General features: G+C 51.1%; 1 protein-coding gene across 13 annotated transcripts in view; it reads right to left on the minus strand.

Moving 5' to 3' along the window:
- The window catches only part of AGAP1 (ArfGAP with GTPase domain, ankyrin repeat and PH domain 1), a 513,101-nt gene that overhangs the window by 325,069 nt on the left and 174,366 nt on the right, over positions 1–13,666 (minus strand). For 7 of the 13 annotated variants that reach the window (XM_033111678.1, XM_033111675.1, XM_033111671.1 and 4 more), the window contains exons 3-4: positions 6,243–6,330; positions 5,548–5,559 (exon numbers count right to left, since the gene is read on the minus strand). In XM_033111678.1, the coding sequence (XP_032967569.1) occupies positions 5,548–5,559; positions 6,243–6,330 (100 nt within the window). The remainder of the gene's footprint in view (positions 1–5,547; positions 5,560–6,242; positions 6,331–13,666) is intronic. The other 6 variants (XM_033111679.1, XM_033111676.1, XM_033111680.1 and 3 more) reach the window with 1 other exon arrangement.

Genomic DNA, 13,666 nt, shown 5'->3' on the forward strand with positions numbered 1-13,666 from the left:
CACAGCAGTTATATTAGTGGCCAATGGGTCACTGGTTACAGCTGACGGCCAACTAGCCACAGCTGATGGCCATCCAATCACAGTTGATGGCCACTTACTACCTGAGCCAGCACCTTTGCACGTGAGGGCGAGAGCCTGGAAACTGCACTCCTGGCTCTGTCCCCACAAGGTACTTCTTGGGGACCCTCAAGAGTCCAGGCAGGATGGGGACTGGGGCCATGGTGTGGGGGAGGCGGCCCCTCCAGCCCTGAAGCCCCACATGCCAGGCTCCGCTTGGCAAGACGCCCCAGCTCCCCATGCACCCCCTTGCTTCATCTTGTCATTGCCGGCCTCCAAGCCTGAAACCACTGCACCTTCCACACCATCCATCATTACGGAACACGCCATGCATTTCCAGGTCTCTCCCTGGAATGGGGACCTGTTCACTCCTTCTGAGGAAAGCTCCAGGTCTTTACCAAACTCCATGTATCTGATATAACCCCAGAAACAAGACTCCGGAAATTTAAGAGCTGGAACACACCCAGTATCCTTTCCTACTACTCAGACACAAAACAAAAGCACATTTTGGAATTTCCTATTACTTACGTTCAAAGAGTCTAATTTCCTATCCTCAGTAATATGAACTGTCAGCCTTATTATCTCAACCATTTTCTCTTTCCTTACCTAATAGTTATAATCACTCTTAGTATCTAACAGTTTCTCCTGGAACTTTTCCTAATTAGGAGACATTCCAGTTTCTTCCATATCCCTTATCTGTTTCAGACGATTCCAAAAGGAGAAATTCCCACCTGGGAGGACACTGGCTTCCTCTCCCTCTCCTCCAACCAACTCCTACTGGAAGATCCACCTTTAATTCTCCGCCTGTGCTCGTCGGCCTATCTTCACTTGTTGTACCTGTCCAGGGAGGCAGGGCCAAAACTCCTAGCAGTCAATCCATGCTCTCCATTTGGGGAGGAGGAGCGGAGAGTCTGCGGTGGGAAGCTCCCGGTTGTGGCCACACATGTTCAGTCACAGGGAGTAACGGGAAAGCACAGGGACGGCTCTCACGTCACTGCCGGGATGACGGTGCCAGCCTCCTGCAGGTGAGAGGCGGCACGTCCCCCACTCCCAGGCTCTCGGCCAGACACTGGCTGGCTGCCGGCCTACACAGGTTCAGGGCTGCCATGGCCGGAGAGCTCTCTGCCCACAAATGTGAGCGGATTAAAAGCCTACGAGAGGCTGAGGGTTCATCCACCTAGGAATGAGTCCCTGAGGACTTCAGCTCACGAGGACCCAGGAATGTCACAGTCAGTGGCTCCTAAGTCACACGGGCGAGGGCCCTTCTCAGCAGAGCCCTTCCTGTGGCCGCAGCAGGTGATGACACCGCTGACCCTTGCTCCCTGGGAGGCAGGGGCCTGCCCTGCTTCCACCCCTTCCACACCCGGGCGAGGGTTTGCTCCCAATTTGAATGAAAGAGGCTCTCAGACAGCATGACTTTATCCAGGCACTTTCACCTTATTCAGAAGCCTCAAGTTCCTTAAAAAATTAGCTAAGAGCAGTTAGTTTTATAATCACAGGAAGGAAGATCTCTGGACATTTCTACGTTTGTTACCAGCAACCTTACAATCTTCCGCTCATTGCACGAGACGGTTCAGGTTCGTCTCAGAGAGCAAGTGGTTCCTTGCCCGTTACTGCCAACAGGAAGGCACCCGCTGGGTTTTGGCTTTTCTGGGCCCAAGGTCCTTTCCTGCGAGCTGCTCTGCACAGCTCAGCATGGCCCACGGGAGGAGAGGAACAGCAGAGAGCAATGTCACAGGGACGAGGTTTCAAGCAATGACTCGAACCTCCCTGAAGGACACATAAACCCTGGCCCGCAGGGGGTGACGTGTCTCAGGGCAGGTCCTTGTTTCAAATTCTCACATAATACTGGGTGGCCTGCTTCTCTCTCCTTTTTCTGAAGGGAGAGAGTTAAAAATTGAGTGGCGGTCACACAGGATGTGATGGGATACAGTGACTATTAAGACCCTAAACACATGAGGTAGAAACTCAAATTATACCCCAAACGTCACTCACAATTCTAATTAACAGCCATTAACGGGACACTGAAGGCCAACCAGTCATTTTCATCTGATTCTCTTCACTGAGACTAAGTGACAGCTGTGAAATTCCCATCAGACCTGTGAAGGTCACATGTAAACCAATTCATCTCTGTGAAGTTCTCGAATATCGGCCGTTAACATCACAGAGAGGTCTGGGGCAGCCCATTGCACTCTTGTCACCAGAAGTAACGGGACACCTTCACCAGTTCTGAGTACAGCTTCTGATTCAACACCGTGTGTGAATCCTGTACGCACTGCTGTGGGCTGGATTCTATCCCACAAAAGACACGTTCCAGTCGGAACCGCCAGTACCTGAGGTGGCCTCGTTTGGAAACAGGGTCTTTGCAGATACAATCAAGTTAAAATGAGGTCACACTGGAGCAGGGTGAGCCCTAACCCAGTGACCGGTGCCCTCGTGAGGAGAGGGAACTCTGGACACAGGCACAGGAGAAGGCCAAGGAGGTTTATGTGTCCTTCAGGGAGGACATAGTCAGAGGCTGGAGGGACGCTGGGGTCCAGTCACCACCAGCAGCGAGAAGAGGCACGGAACAGCCCTGTCACCACCCTGACCAACTTCTGGCCTCCAGGGCTGAGAATCCATCTGTTGTTATAAGCCACCAAGTTTGTGGCACTTTGTTACTGCAACCCTACGACTGAAAATGCATATACATCCCTCTCTCACTCACTTCCTGGAGAGGGTATTTGCCGGTACAAGAATCTTACTCTTTGGATCCCTTTCATTGCATCACAGGCTCCCTGCTGAGTTACCCACTTCTGCATTGTTAGTTCACTCATTAAAAACACATGGAATATTTACACCCATCCCTCATTTAAACTGCATCTTTAAAATTATCTAAATTGTGTGAGTCAGCTCTTTTTACTATAAGAATATCAACCAAAATGTATCACACCATTAAAACACAACAAATGTTATCCTCTAAGATCCAGCTAAAGCCCATCTGATGGAAAGTGAGCTCAGGTGAAGGCGGGGAGACCATCCTGCATCAGAGTTTTCTACCGGGGGTCGGGGGCTCGGGGGGTGGGGGGGCGGCAATGAGAATGAACTCTTCTGGACACAGGAAGTCCCTTGCCACCTTAACCCTCCCAGCAATCTAAAGATCCCTGCCACGAGTCAGAGGAAGGCTGAGGGGTATTTACACATTAACTAAGTCAAAAGACCCACCGTATACAGACATGAGGAGAGCAGGGAGCTCCAGGGAGCGGTGTGGCGGGCGATCACACAGCCACGCCAGCGGCAACATGCCTCTCACTGAAAGTGCCTGCCCACCTGGAGCCAGAGGCAGCCGATCACTCCGGCAGTTGTTAAGAGGAGAGGAGGAAAAATTAGAAAGTAGTAACACCAAGAAATGGGAAGGCTTCACAGCTCACTCAAAGCCCAATCCCCTCGGCCTGGCACCCACAAGGCTTCCGTCACCTGTGGTCTAAGCTGACCTTCTGTCTACACAGTAATGGGGGGTTGTGCAATCATGGCTTCATGTCCTGCCTGCACGACCAGCAGAGGAGTCCCGCTGCCCCACGCTCTCCATAAACCTGGGCCACCACACAGAGCGTAAACTTAACTCCAGAGCATTCTGTATGTAAAGCTTCTCGATAAAGCACATGTAGGCGACTGGCATTAACACATTCGACAAGAATGGAAATCACTTGCTGCTATAGGCTCCCTGACCGTGAGAAAACACTTCAGCACAGCAAGACAGCGAGCAATCATGCTGTAAATTCCTTTTCTTTCATAAACAACCAACGACGATGCCTCCCTACTGGCGTTTTGAGACGGGATGTGGGAGTCAGTTCCCTGCTCTCCTTAAGACGTGGACACCTGCCCGTTCTAGGCAGGCATGGGTTGCCGGCCGCAGGAAACAGGGATTCGAGGGGCTGATGGGCTTCCAGGTACACGGCAGTACCTGTATTCACGGTTCTTTTAGCACCCGGAGCCCATGGGAGGCACCTGGGTGGGGTGCCGCTCTGAGCTCCCGGCACCCAGTCCCCTTGACCTGCAGTCAATCGGGAAGAGGACAGGTGGCCAGCTGAGCTCCTGAGGTTGAGACAAAAGACTGAACAGCCATTCCCCTGACCCAGGAGGCCGTGGGACAGACCCACAGAGGGAGGACAGGTCTCCACTCTGCAGATAAAGGCGGGAGGCCCCTACAGGTACTTGCGTTGGCTTTTCTGCACTAAAAAAAAAAAAAAAAAAAAAAAAAAAAAAAAAAAATCACAAATTTTTAAAACTATAATGCGATACCACAAAATTTGGTGGAGTAAAATGGGTTACTTGAAAAAGCAGAGAAGCTGGGCTATTAAGAGACCACAGTTTAGGTCCCCCATAGGGTGTAATTTTTACGCTGTTGTATGAACGAACATTCAAGAGAAATGCCTTCATGCTAATCAAAATATAAGGCCGGTGGCAAAGACATCACAGTCAGGTCCAAATGCGATGGGACAAACTGAAGACGCAAAGGGAAAATGGCAGATGGCACTAGAGAAGGAGGGAGAGGTACCCCTGAGTGAGACAACCAGCGAATCCCACACCGACCACACCACACAGAGGAACCAAACATGAGAAAAGCCAGAGCCTTGTGACAAAATCTGGGGCCCAGACCACAGAACCTCAGGGCCCAACTGGAATTGGAAAGTCCAGCGGGGGTGGGGGAAGGACGCAGGCAGATTACTGGAAGAGGTGATCGATCACTTCCCCTGCCGTCAGGTTACCCAGGTCCTCAACAGCTCATGGCATCAAGCTATACAATAGCTTGTTCCGAGGAATCAGTAGAAAACCCAAGGAAAAAATCTCTCAAGGACCCTCTAGGGAAATCAAAATGACTCTGGCTAAAAGCCAGGCTCAGACACAAAGGGACAAACACACCAGCATGGCCCAGGTACAGATCCCAGGAAAGAAGTTAGAGCGACTCTTCACTTCCTCACCTTCCTCACCTGTCTAAACCACACAACTTCCTAGCACCTGTACACACTTTCCATCGGACAGCCAGGTGCTAGCTCGTTGAATCCCACACTCAAGCCTTTGGGTTCACCTCTGATCTTCCAAGGTTGCCCTCTCAGGATGGGTAATGCAAAGAGTAGGCCTCTCCCTGATGTGACCACCACGAGGCTCTTATCTGTGTGAAAACATCTGCAAATTCACGGCAGAGCCTAAGCAAAGATGCCACAGAATTCCATCCCTCTGTACTTTTCTGAACGGTTCCACAGTATCCGGGACAAAAGTTAAACACTAGAACAGGTGTTACAGGAAACACAGGAAGCTACTTAGGACTACTTCTAAAAACACGTCTAAGGGACACAACAGGGTGAAATGTTTAACTCACAAAAAAAGATAAAATGAAACAAAAGAGGATGAGACACAGAACACCGAGGGAAGGAACGACAGTACAGTACGAAGCTGTGCCTCTTCTCTTCAAACAAGACAAGCGCTGCCATGAAGCAAATGTATAGTTACCTGCATCCATATCTGCAAAGAATGGAACAGCCAGTAAGAAAAAGAAGGAACCAGAAATTCAGTGTCTCAGAGTTGGATTTTGAAAGGTTATACGGAGAGAAAATATAATTTAGAAAAATTGCATGTGAACTATACCTGGATTAGGGAACACGGGGGGCTACATGGGAATTACTATCATAATTTTACTTAAAGCGAAAAAAAAAAACACAACATTATGGATATGTTAACTGAAGAAGTGGAAGCCTAATGGCACACGAAATGTCTTCTCACGCAAAATGATTATTAAATGTTTATAATCCAATATAAGGGGAAACATACTCAAGCATAGAGTGGTCGTGATCTGAAAGGCTCGTGTGTATGACTGAGTCAGAGGACATACATTAGGTATAAACTCAATATCGAGATCAACGTCTGAGCCGTATTTAAAGGACTAACACTAGATTAACATTTGACAGGACAGAACTATCGGGGAAGAACTAAGTTCAACCTCTTTTCATGGTTCTACTGCTGCTCCCAAAGGCACATGGCATATAATCGGTCGGCTAAAACACTACGCAGGAAACACTATCCCTTAGGATTTCTACGGCCTGGTAGTTTAGTACTTAGACATGTGACACATCACAGTAACGATTTAGAATAGGCTACAGAACAAATCTGAAATGCTAAGGCCCGAGGCTGCCCGCCCCCCGGCGTACCTTCGGGAGACTCTTCCTGGACGTACGTGCCGGTCAGGTAGCGGTGCACCAGCGCCGACTTGCCGCTGGCCAGATTGCCCACGATCCCCTGAAACAAAGCAACAGACAGCCGTGTTACGTATCATGACGTCAGGCTACTCACCGACGTGCAAAAGCAGGCAAAACATGCAGTGAGTCCCAACCAAATCACAACTACACATCAGCGGGACGGTCAAAACTGGGCTCGTTGGATCCTCCTGCTGGAGGAAAAGGGACCCCGGCACCTTCATTACTGCCTCCGCTTCTCATCAGCCTCTACGGCTCTGAGGGCGTGGACACTGTCCCCACACACACCAGTGATGGCATTCTTCCAGACACCGTGGGCAGTGGGGACATCAGGAAACGGTGTGTCAGCCAGTTCATCATTTATCATGAACCCTTCATACCCTGAGCAAGGTACAGTGTGTTAAATGGGACACGGTGGCCAGAGGGTAATATGGAAGTGCAGAGGACATTCCAGTGCATTCCTTTGGGGCTTTGGGTAGGAGTCTGGAGCCCGGTTGGACCGGGTGAACACAACTGCACTGGGAGGCGACGGTGTAGGGGAGGGACGGAGGGCGAGGCCGGTACTGGCCGGAGGAGGAGAGCAAGCTGCTTCTCTGGAACGCAGGCTCCATGCAGCAGGGCTGAGAAAGGGACAGAGCTACGTTAAAAATGACCGTGAAGAGTCAGGGTGATGAGAGGGGCACAGCCCTCGCCAGTGACAGCAGGCTGAACGGGCGGGCACTTGCTCAGAAAAGGCTCCCGTCACCATGGCTGAGACACCTGGACGTGAGGCCCCTCAGGAAGCGTCCCTCACCTGGGCTCATTCCCCCTTTACCTTCTCTGAGAAGCTGCTTATAAAAAACATCTCCCTCTATTTTAATGTCTTCCTTCCCCACTAGAACTTTTCCGTCTGTGTGTGCGCCATCAGATCAATTCTTTAAGAAAACAAGAGACCCGCCCTGGGTATAGGTCCCTCCAAGGAGGAGCCTGCCCTCTGTGCTTGGCCACCAGTCCCAGGCTCGAGGCTACACCTGCTTCTGGTCGCCACAAGGACACTGCCCCCGAGGTCACCAATGACTTCTATTGCTGCAACCCCTAGCCTTTCTCTTGCTCCTGACCCAGCCCCAGCAACAGAAGCTATAGACGAGGTTCTCTTCCTTCAAACTTTCCGTCCTCCCCAAACCCCCTCAGTGCACGTGGGCTCCTTCCCTAGAGCTCAGATTCTCCTACATCTTCTGCTAGTTCCTCAACTCGAACGCTCCCATGTGTGCCTGGTCACATCCCACCTACGCCCAGGAAGCTGCTAAGTCCAGAATCACGTTCTCCAGCACCCTCAACCCCGCCGCCCTTCCAGGTACAACAATACAGCAGCTACACCGACCGGTACTGGCACCTCAGCCTGGCCGGTTCTTGCCGTTCTCTCCCCAACCTGCTCACCAGCCTCTATGACCCCACCCGCCCCTCACACCAGATACCAGAAGTCGTCCCCAGTTCCCTCCATCCCCAGAAGTCAGGGTCCCTCGCTTGCACTTTGAAGCACCTTCACAAACACCGGGGTAGCCGGGGTTGTCTGCTGGGTCACGGGAGGTTGTTAGCTCATCTCCCTGTCTGTGCGCTCCCCCTCTTCACCCCGAGAAAACCAGAGGGACTCTGACATTACCTTAGCAAAAAAGCTACTCCCTTGTTTCATGCTCCTGAGACCACTCCCACTGCCCAGGCCAAAGCCCAGGTGTTTGAGGAACTACACCGAATGGCCTCCCTCCCAATCGGGCACACAGCTTGTCTGTCGACACACAGGTCACAACACTAATGCTCACCCGCCCTTTCAGCTGGGCACAGCTCCCTTCCTCACAAGGCCAGCAAGGACACCACCTCTGAATCCCTACACTTACCAGGTTCCTACCCCAACAAAGTGCCTGGTGAATATGGGGGTATGGAGGGAGGGAGGGAGGATAGATGGATAAATGGATGGATGGATGGATGATGGATGGATGATGGATGGATGACGGATAGATAGATGAAGGAAAGGGAGCAGGCAGACAACTTGAAGCTTGTCACTGCAGAAGGACCGATGTGGTTGGGATGGACCTATTACCGTGGAGGGCAGCCTGGGGAACATGCAGGGATTTCTGTACTTAGGGGTGGCTTTTCAGGCGTGTCTGTTTGGAGTATGTTTTGTAATGGGTAAAAATGTCACTAAGGTTCAGGTCCTTTCCTAACTGAACCTTTTAATGCTTCTTAGTCTCAACTGTGCAGTAATATGCAGAAAGCTCAGGAGCATCAAGACCAAAGGAAACACCAAGTACGCCAACATGTGGCTTGAACACTCCACACTGGCAGGGCGACAACCTGGGGTGGGGAGGGAAGGCGGGGCTTAGTCAGGGGGGACGTCTCTTCATCGTGGGGGCGCGCTGCCTGGCTCTGTACAGGGGGCCACCGCCTTCCCTCAGCCTGTGTGTCTCAGTGGGCAGGGCTAGAGAACAAACGTTAACAGTTTGTGCCTGCGTTCTTATAGCTACGCACTTCTTTTATTTTTTGGGAGGGGTGGGTTTGCTTTGATTTTTGGACATGAATGTTTTATTCAACTTTTGGGGGAAGTATTTTTTATTATTATATTTGCTTTGTAAATAAAAGTGTAAAATACTAAAAAGCACAGAGGAAAACACCCACATTATCTGCAGTCATGGACCCCCCATTAGTTAATGGTTGGGGTAAATTCTTTAAGACTTTCCTATGCTTAAATTTAAAAAATGTAATTATAGTGTATGTTATAAACCTCTAAAATTATTTTTAATATGTAAAACATGCCTGAGAACATGAGACAATATAAAGAATATGACCAGCTTTTTTATTCAGTATATCTTGGACCTAGAAAGCGCAGGTTTCTTATAATCCCACCCCCAGGAATGACCACTATTACAGCTTGTTTAACAGTCCTCTAGATCACTGATTCTCAAACATTTTGGTTTCAGGACCCCTTTATACTCTTAAAATTTGAGGACACCCCAAAACATTTTGTATGTGTAAACTGACGGATGGGAGGGAGTGAGGGCAGGAGGCTGGCTAGTTGGAGAAACGGGTGATGATATCAATAAGTAGAACAAACATGGGAGAGAACAAATTTGGCACGAAACTGAAAAATAAGTTAAAAATTTGACCTTTCTGAATCTCATAACCCATCCTGCTCTCACCCAGACCACATCCTAACAGGTCTTGCTGTCTCCAGACACCTAGATCTTTCCACATCAATCACTGCCCGAAATACTACTCCTACTCATGGGTCAGCAATGAGCTGTCACCTCCTCCGAGAAGACCTCCTAATGCCACAGCTTCCACTGGGGGCCTCTCGTCAACGCGCCTGAGCCTCCTCCTTCTAATGCTGTCTCGTGACTTCCCCCTTTATCTGAGCAACATCACTGTGTGGGTCTGACTCTCCAAAAGCCGGGACTGAGTCCCATTCGTCCCTGGGTCCTGTGTGTCCCAGCATGGCACCCAGCGCAAGGCAGACTCTCAGCGACACTGGTTAAATGAAGGAAAGAATGTGTGAATGCACAACTCCAAAGCTAGTGAGTATAAATGAGAAGCTTCACTACGACGGCTCAAAGCCAGACTGTGGACAGGCCCTAAATAAAGTTGTTTCCCTTCCTGATTTGACTTCTGTCTGCTTTTTACCTTGGGCCTCCGTGAGCCGAGAATTTTCACCTATTAATTATTCTTTTGCTCAAGGGCACCTGCTGTTTGTCAGCTTCATGCTGAGAAAATCCGAAACAGTATGCCACAGAATGAAATTTTTAATTAAGATTAGACTTTCTCTTTCCCGAGGAGGCAAATGCTCAAAATCAAACCCTGTTCAGCCTGGCAGCGTCCCTTCCTTCTCACACCAACGCTGTGCAAAGCAGAGCCCAGCCCTTGGAAAGGGCAAGCCAATCCATCCCAGGGACAGGATTAGGAGGGGCGGGGGGGCGGTTCACCAGCTTTGTTTTCGCACGAGGGGCATTATTTTTTTTAAAATTTATTGGGGTGACAATTGTTAGTAACGTTACATAGATTTCAGGTGTACAATTCTGTAATTACATCACCTATAAATCCCATTGTGTGTTCACCACCCAGAGTCAGTTCTCCTTCCATCACCATATATTTGACCATGAGGGGCATTATTTTAACTTGAAACACTGGCAGAAACTGACAGGCAACTGTGCAGAGGAAATAAAATAACGAAGGAAGAGGGGAAGCCCTGCGAGGCCTCCTGAACTGCTCAGGCTGGGTCTCCAGGCTTTGTCGGGGGAATCAAGGCAACATGGCTGAGAGTGTCCTGAAACCTGCAGAACTCTGGATTTGAGGTGGCCACACGTCGTCACCACCGGCCCTTCACCCTCTGGGCCGGGCCACGAGTGGTCACGGCCAGAACCTCCCGTCACCACATGACGAGAGGAAAAAAGAGCACCAGCTCTTTTTAAATTGACTTCCCGACCATCCCTACACTTCACCGCTTACCTGCTAAACGTGATTTGCTGAAAAGGAAATCGAGGCTCAAAGGAAAAATCTTAGTTGGGAATGCAATGAAAACCCACAAATAGAACGTGACAAGTAGCTGCCTAAACCCGTCTCCAGGCAAGAAGGCGAAGGTATCTGTTCTTTCTGCCCAGAGAGCAGCACTGAGCGTGTGCTGCCTGCTGGGCACAATGAGAGCAGCGGCGCTGGCAGCCACTGTGGCACCAAAAGCGACTGGTCACCGACTGCCCGACCGTAACACAACCACAGAATGCACAAGGCATGGTACCACCACTCGTGACGAGAAAGCAAACACTGACATTTCTTTCCTTGGACAGACTCCAGAAGCTTTCTTGCAAAATAGGACATAAAGAGCCCATTTGAGGTTTGCTACTGTGTGACTTCATCGCTGCGTTTGTCAAACAGTCAGGGCTTCCGCAGGCACTGACCTAACGGGCCACCTGTGTTGGGCTTCGACGAGGGCAGGAGACAACTGCAGGCCTATGGACACACAGAGGCTGGACAAGGGACACTTTCTGTGGACGCTGAGAGCTCCTTAGCAAGGAAAGCAGCTGCTGAGGTGGCCGAGGCGATGAGCGGCCGGCGGCCTGCACTTCGGGAGGAGCCAGCGGTCCTGCGGGGCTGTCCACGCGCAGGTGAGGGGACAGGACGGAGAGAGCCTCCCTCCTTCCACACCCCTGCAGAGTCACTCACTTCCTGAGCCACAGATGCGGTCAACCCCGCGGCAACCTCAAGCACACGTTCAGAGAGTGTATTTGGGAACAGGAGCCCACGCCGCCTACAATCCCGGACAGTTACCGCAGACGAGTACATGCCGCTGAAATGCCAGCACAAAACAAGTCTTTGGTAGTTAGCATCCTCGGCCACGGCTGGCGGGGACACACGGGCTCTGGCAGGAGCCCCCACACCTTTAACTGCCCAAATCAGTCTATACCAGACGGTTCAATATACTCGGTGAGCACAGTCAGTCTGTAACACGGTCAAAAGCGTGGCTTCGGTGGCTACAATTTAAATTAATTAAATACAATGTTCAAATTCAGCCTTTTAGTCACACCAGCCACATTTCAAGTGCTCCAGTCACAAGGGGCCAGTGGCCACCACACTGGACAGCGAAGACGCAGAGCGTGTGTAGAAAGTCCTACAGGCAGTGCTGGTGTAGACAGAAGCACACGGTCTGGGTTTGAATCCCCACTCCGCCCGTCCAGGCTGCAGCTCCCTGGGCAATGTCTTCATGTATCAGCAGCTCCAGTTCTTGTCCATGGAGTGGGGACAGTAACAGTACCCAGCTCCCGGGTAAGGCTGTCAGGACTGAATGAGACACTCCCAACAGGCCCCGCCCAGAGCAAGTGCTTTCAAAGCGCAGTCCGTCCTCGCAGTCCCCAAACACCATTCCGATGCTTTACACCAACTGCAGAAACCACATGGCACGTTGGTCTCACGAGGGCGTATGTGAAACTGGCCAACCTTTCTGAAACATTCCTGGTGATGACAGTGCCAGCTTTGCAGCATCCGTTTCACAGGAATGTGTCCTACCGGTTCACACCATGCCAGGCATAGTGGCGACAACACAGACAGCGGACAGGTGGCGGTTTCAAGGTCAGTCTTGCAGAACCCGGGCTTCTGAAATGGGCACGGGGACTGACGGACCCTTTGTCACCCGTGAGAAAAGAAACCCGCTGGCAGGAGCCCAGAGCAGGCTCAGCACTCTGGTGGGAAGAACGAGCGGGGAGGAGAAGGCCCAGCCGGCAACACCCGGCGATGGCAGCGGGGACGGGCGTGCCAGACGTGACAGGGCAGGACCAGGAGGGACCACGCCTCCCAATGTCAGGAGGCCTTCCCACGTGTGGTCCTTGTTTTAAAAAAGGATCCCTTTTCCTGGTGACAAAAGTCACATCCTCAGAAGTTGTAGACGCTCTCTTCAGAATCTGGGGGGGGTTCCTTACTGTGCAAGCTGGTCAGTTCAGAAAGGAGAAGCCTGTTCCACGTCCAACCGGTGGGAAGAGGGGTCCAAGGGCCCGTGGGGTCACTGGGCAGACAGGCTGCAGATACTGACCAGTATGCAGCTCGGGAGACCTGAGCAGGCCCAGGCTGCAGCCAAACTTCACCAGCAGAGGGTTGTACCTGCTTTCATCTTCCAGTCGGAGCCCATCACTTCAGAAGTTTAAATACACATACACACACACGTGTAACCATACACACACATACACAAATACATCCCCCAAACGCCCCTTACTTCATAACAAAGAACACGTCTACTTAAAAGTGACGTGTCCCCTTCCTTCATCCTGAGTGTGCTGTTGGCACGTAGTGGGCTGGTGCTTGAGACCCAAGCCATTTTTTATAAGCTGATTTGAAGCTTCAAATAATCCCACTGACAGAATAGTTAACGTTTATAATCAAAACAAAGTTCTTCTTTTAATTTTATGCCACTACTTTGTAATGCAATAAAAAGTCACTTTTTTTTAACGATGTATGCCAAACCTTGATGGATTAGAGAAACCTTCCACGATATTCCACAAAGAATAAATAAAGCCATGGTTCTCTGCGCGTGTGTGTGTGTGTGTGTGTGTGCACGCACACGCGAGTGAGAGACTGAGAACCAGAAACATACACACAGACAGAGCCAGCGAAGGGTGGGTTCTGCCCTGCGCACACACGGCTCTGGCTGGCTGTCCAATGTCACCATCACAGGCACGCTCAGGGCTCCAGCCCCAAACTGCCAGCTACACCTGGCCCTTCCAGGGACACAGCCAGAGGCAGGCTCCACCGCTGGGCCCCAGGGACGAGCAGGCCCTTCGGGGTGCAGGCCTGGGCATCTCACAGGCCACCCTGCCTGCCACGGAGCCCAGGCCACCCCCTCTCCCGCCCCAGGCCCTGCAGGTGAGGAA

This window comes from Rhinolophus ferrumequinum, chromosome 8 (assembly GCF_004115265.2).
Source record: "Rhinolophus ferrumequinum isolate MPI-CBG mRhiFer1 chromosome 8, mRhiFer1_v1.p, whole genome shotgun sequence".
Taxonomy (NCBI): domain Eukaryota; kingdom Metazoa; phylum Chordata; class Mammalia; order Chiroptera; family Rhinolophidae; genus Rhinolophus; species Rhinolophus ferrumequinum.